Below are 5571 nucleotides of genomic sequence, written 5' to 3'. Positions count from 1 at the left end.
TTAATTGTTGTTTTTATTTTATGAAAGACATATTGCAACGTTTTTTTTACATAAAAGTTTTTATAGAAAATATTTAATAATGTTAATATAAGTTAAATAATAATAAAAATAAAAATTGTAATTGATTCTACTTTAATTTTTACGAATTTATTAATTTTTACAATTTATAAATTTAAAGAAATTTGCGGGAATGGATGATAAATGTCGGACCAATCACAAACCGGGGAGAAGGTGGCCAGACTCTTATTAGAGGGTCACTAGTAATTGCTAATTTAGTTGCTCAGTATTGTTAATTGTTTTAAGATGTAGATATTATACGTATGTACGGTTCGAAAATACAGTTTACATATTTTTTAAATCATTGCGAAATGCGATACTGTGAAATCCAAATTGCAAAAATTTAAGTAGAAATGGCCATATAATGCCTCATTTCCCGAAATCTCCCACAAGAAGAGAAAAATGGAAAATCTATCGTGCCTCTGGTCGTGTCAGTTGGACACCTAGAAAGTATTCTGCCTTATGTAATATAAGTAGATATAATATTATGTAACTATCATAATATATGTATATAATGATAGAATTATCATATTTATAACGTATATATTAACGTAAAGACAGGGAGCAGTTCACAAAGCTCTTAACTATGTTCCATTTCACGTATGATGCGCAGGATTTATCCTTTTATTCTAGCTTGTTTAATACAGGTCTTAATAACAATGCATTTGAATACTCCCGCGCATTAACTAACGTACTTCCGGTATCCCTCTAATGACGATGTTGTCTGATCCCTTACTTGAGGGTCCCTAGCCCCTATCCGATTATATTGCCATCTCTCAGAAAATCGAGCAACTACTGTTGAACGTATTTCTTGGTTGGTTATTGTGTCGAGTCTTAGTTTTGTAAACGAATTTACCATTTTTACAGTCCAATGAAAATATCTTTTTTGGTGCTTTCAATCTCAGTTCTGTAAAGTCAGTGTTGTTTATTCACGTAATACGCCGGGTGGTGTTGAATCATTTAGTCCATACAAGCAGTAAAACTTGTTTATCAAGGAAATATGTTCGTCAGGTGACACATCTACGAGTCGAAAAAATGTAAGTTTTTAATTTTTTTCGATTTTAGCATATAATTCTCAACGCCACTTACTAATTTTGTGTCTATATTAATCCTGTAGAAGGATTTCTCATTCCGTTCAGTCGTTTCGGAGATTTTCATAAGACTGTAAAGTACCCACAATTTCGTAGGTCCAGCATCCCCGTCCTTTTAGAGTAACAAAGTAGAGACCTGGGGCTAAATTTTTAGCTATATTAAAAGAAAATTGAAACTGGCTTTTTAGGCGCACTTTTGAAAACTTCAAAACATCGTTGTAAACCGTGGTCTGATCGAAAAAAGAGTATTCTTACGTGAAAGAGCATTCAATTTTCTATAAGGAAACGTCTACATTTCATTTTCAAACTTGCCTTTCATGCTCACTAACGACAAGCGAAAAGAGCGCTGCGACGAGAAAGCCCAAAAATTGACGGCTCTACAGTTCGGCAACCAGTTAGCCTACAGGTATATTATTCGGCATAGAGTTTTTATTCATCAAACTGTTTAAGTTCAAGCAATATGAACAAAATCTATAAAACTTCGCAAAATGGGTGGCCCACTTGGCATGGAATGCCCCATATATGTATAAAACAACACAATAATTAAAAAATATATATAAAATAAATTATTATAATTTTATATAAAGAAATCTTTTTACTGTATAATATAATATTATAATTAATAATTAATAATTTAAGAATGCTGTATACGTGGAAACGGCGAGAAAGAAAGAGAGAGAGAGAGAAAATATTATTAAAATACTATAAAAATATTAGAATGTTATTGTAAAATCAAAAATTCATTTATTTCATTAAATTGTATTGTGCAGATTGTAAAAAATATTATAATATTATTAATATAAAATATATTATGTGTATTTTTCAGCATTTGTGATGAGAATTCGTCTTGCAAACATTATGGTTCACGTATAGACGATAAAATTGAAAATATGCAAAATACATATTTATTCATTCGCGAATGCAACAGGTTATTCAACACGGACCACGCGTATCGTTATTCTGATTACTTAATGAACAAGCTTTACTTGTTCGATATAGAATAGACTGGCTTTAACAAGACAAGAAAAAAATTTCATATTGTATCTTTTTTAAAATAATTTTATACACAATAAGATGGTACTATTTTTTTAAAATATTATTAAGTGTTAAACTTAATTCCTGCCGCTCGCTGCTAGAGAGTGCTTGCTCCAACGCTGGCAAGTTTCGACGATGAAGTCGTATGTCTTTTGTAGTTTAGACATTACTGAAAGTGATTCAATCCTGTCAGGTTAAATTTCTCGACGCCAAAGAAATTTTTCAATCGATTGAAAATGAATCGCGATAAGCTGTTTTTCCGACATGTTCACTACTTCGACTTCAAGAAAACCGCAGCTGAAGCGCAACGCTTATTATCCGAAGTGTACGGTGATGAAACTTCATCAGAAAGAACATGTAGAGTTTGGTTTGAACGCTTCTGAAACGGTAATTTTGATGTGAGAGAGAAAGAACGTCCACGACAGCCAAAAAGAATTGAAGATGCAAGAATTGCTTGATGAGAAATCCAGCTCAAACGCTTTTTAGAGTTGTCGAAAGCGTTAAGGGGATGCTAAAGTCATCTGTTTTATCACGATTCTATTTGAGGAGAAATATCCGAATTGACTTTACGGATTGCAAAATCCTTTCGCAGAATAAAAGTATGCACGAAAAGGTATACAGCAAACCCTGATTTCAAAATCGGAAAAAATTAAAAAATTCACTTTTTTTGGCAAAGTAGGATCACGTTCAATACCTGATTTTACCGATGCTCTACAACGCCATCTATTTCAAGACGGCGCAACTACTTTTAAACGCAATTTCTGCTCTGTCAAACTCTGTTGACGTTCCGAATCTCGCATAGATCGTTATTTCTATTTGAAAAAAAATATTTTTTTCTACGCATTTAATCTTGGTTCCGCAAACTCAGGATTGTTCGTACAAGTCATCCCAATACTGCAAGACGCTTATTTGCAATCTGCGATCTATACAACTTTTATATTAAGTGAATGTTAACCTCAAGTAACAGCTGTACGTGTCAGAAAAAGTGAATTTTTTTTCCGATTTTCTCGTGAAATCAGAGTTTGCTGTATACCTTTTCGTGCGTACTTTTATTCTGTGAAAGGATTTTGCAATCCATAAAGCCAATTCGGATATTTCTCCTCAAATAGAATCGTGATAAAACAGAACGCCTTTAGCATCCCCTTAAATGTTACTCCAAAGGTCATCTCAAAACGCTTGCATGCCATGGAAAAGATTCATAAGGAAAGCGATATGGCTACCACATGAGTTGTCAGAAGATGCCATTTTAAATCGTTTGTCTATTGCGACTTAATTCTTTGCTTGCCAGGCAAAGAAAAAAGATTTTTTTGTGGCGCATCGTGACTGGCGATGAAAAATGGATTTATTTTGATAATCACAAGCGGAAAAAATCATGTGTGGATCCCGGCCAACCATCCGCTTCAAACTTCAACGCCGAAGAGGAATATTCACGGGCATAAGACCTTGCTTTGCATTTGGTGGGACCAGGAGGATATGCTGTATTACGAACTCTTGCGTCCAAATGAAACCGTTACATCTGATCGCTACCAACAGCAAAATTATGCTGATTGAGTGATGAATTAATGGAAAAAAATTATCCGTAATCAGCAATCGAGGCAAAGTTATTTTGTTGCATGATAACGCTCGACCGCATGTTGCGAAAAGAGTGAAGCAAACACTTTTTACAACTTGAATGGGAAATCCTCCCGTATTCAGCGTACTCTCCAGACTTGGCACCGTCGGATTACCATTTCTTCCGATCGATGCAACACGCACTTACGGACACACTTCTCCAGTTACGAAGAAGTCCAAAAATGAGTGAATGAATGGATCGCTTCGAAAGAAACCGCGTTCTACCGTCGTGAGATTGCCGGAGAGATGGGAAAAAGTAATGGAAAATGAAGGAAATTACTTTGATTAAGGTATTCATTCATCTTCCCTTCGAAACAAATAAATTTTGGAGACGAAAAAACGGCAGGAATTAAGTTCAACACCTAATATATTACAATCAGAGTACATTTACTACTGTATTATATCTAGATGTTTTATAAAAAAAAAAAGTATTTTCTTTCATTAAATAAAAAACTGAATGTGTAAGTACTTTTTTTTATAATAGTCTTCATAATCTTCAATATTGGGTGTGTTCCAAAATTGACTGCTAGTACTAAAAACCTGTAGTGCTTTTGACGTAAACTGTAGATTTTCAGTGTTGGTAATCAATTTTGGAACACAATCATTAGTGTCATTACATATAATGTTGCGATAGTCATTTTTATTATTTTGTTTTTGTGTTGATTGTCCTTTTAACTAATTATTCGCAAAAGTACGTTTTACGTCCGAAAAGACGCTTGAAAAATTCTATAAAATCTTTTTATTATCATAATAATTAAGAATACAAAAATGAATTTTTCTAGTAGTTTAATTTAATTGGTCATTCTGATGGAAAAAATTTACTAATGGACTAAAATTATTCCACGTTATTTTGGACATTTTTCAGCGAATATTTAATTTTATAGAAATTTCAGTTTAACTTTTAGAGATTTTTGAAAAATTTAACTAAATTTTCAACAAAATTTCAAAGAAAATTTTTCGATGTTAATTAAAAAATTTACTTTCAATGAAATTTCAGTAAACTTTCAACAATTTTGCTGAAATGCTTTAAAACATGAAATAATTTTAGCGAAATTTTTTTATCAGGGTAATTATTATTGCCTTAGTGCCGAGACATTACCGTGTCTCCAGATAGTCGTTAGTAAAATATTTATACATATATTAAAGTATATGTATACAAGGTGTCCCGCGAGACTTCTCCAATCTCGCACAGGAAAATAGATAGAATCGAAATAAATACACATACTGTTTAGCGATTCTCGCAATATTAATATATATAATAGATATTAATTTTTGAAATTTTTACTAATGAGAGCGCGTTTTGAAAAAATGACCGCTTGAGGTATAGCCATAGAGATAGTAGTACTAGAGTACGCATTGGCTGTGTTCCAAAATTGATTGCCAGTGCTGCGTGTATGTCGTCATAAGTGCATGCTACCAATAGCGTTCCAATTTTAGTAAGCATGCTTTTCATGCAAACGCAGCTTTCATTTTGGAACGATATTTTCAGTGCTGTTAGCGTATAGCGACGTCAGCGAAATAACCTAAGTATGGAGAAAACTTTACAGAAAAAATTCTTATTTGAAACTGTTATAAAGTTAGCACTTGATTCTAGTGATGAAGAGTCTAGTGGATTCAGATTTAGAATTAGCAGAAATGATACATAATTATTATGAACGTCAACCAAGAATACCGAAGGTACATTGTAAAAATTATGTCGAAGATGTTGTTTGGCAATATACCGATGCTGATTTTATTTTAAAAGTCATTTTCGGTAAGTTATTTAATTATATTAATA

General features: G+C 32.8%; 1 protein-coding gene across 1 annotated transcript in view; it reads left to right on the top strand.

Moving 5' to 3' along the window:
• The first annotated feature begins 2447 nt into the window (after nt 1-2447).
• Nucleotides 2448-5571, top strand: part of LOC108778181 (uncharacterized) — a 28750-nt gene continuing 25626 nt past the window's right edge. The window contains exon 1 of the mRNA XM_018545287.1: nt 2448-2581. Within this exon, the coding sequence (XP_018400789.1) occupies nt 2448-2581 (134 nt within the window). The remainder of the gene's footprint in view (nt 2582-5571) is intronic.

This window comes from Cyphomyrmex costatus, unplaced genomic scaffold (genome assembly GCF_001594065.2).
Source record: "Cyphomyrmex costatus isolate MS0001 unplaced genomic scaffold, Ccosl1.0 scaffold494, whole genome shotgun sequence".
In the NCBI taxonomy this organism is placed as follows: domain Eukaryota; kingdom Metazoa; phylum Arthropoda; class Insecta; order Hymenoptera; family Formicidae; genus Cyphomyrmex; species Cyphomyrmex costatus.
Note: the sequence above shows the minus strand (reverse complement) of the source record. Positions and strands in the feature narration are given on the sequence as shown.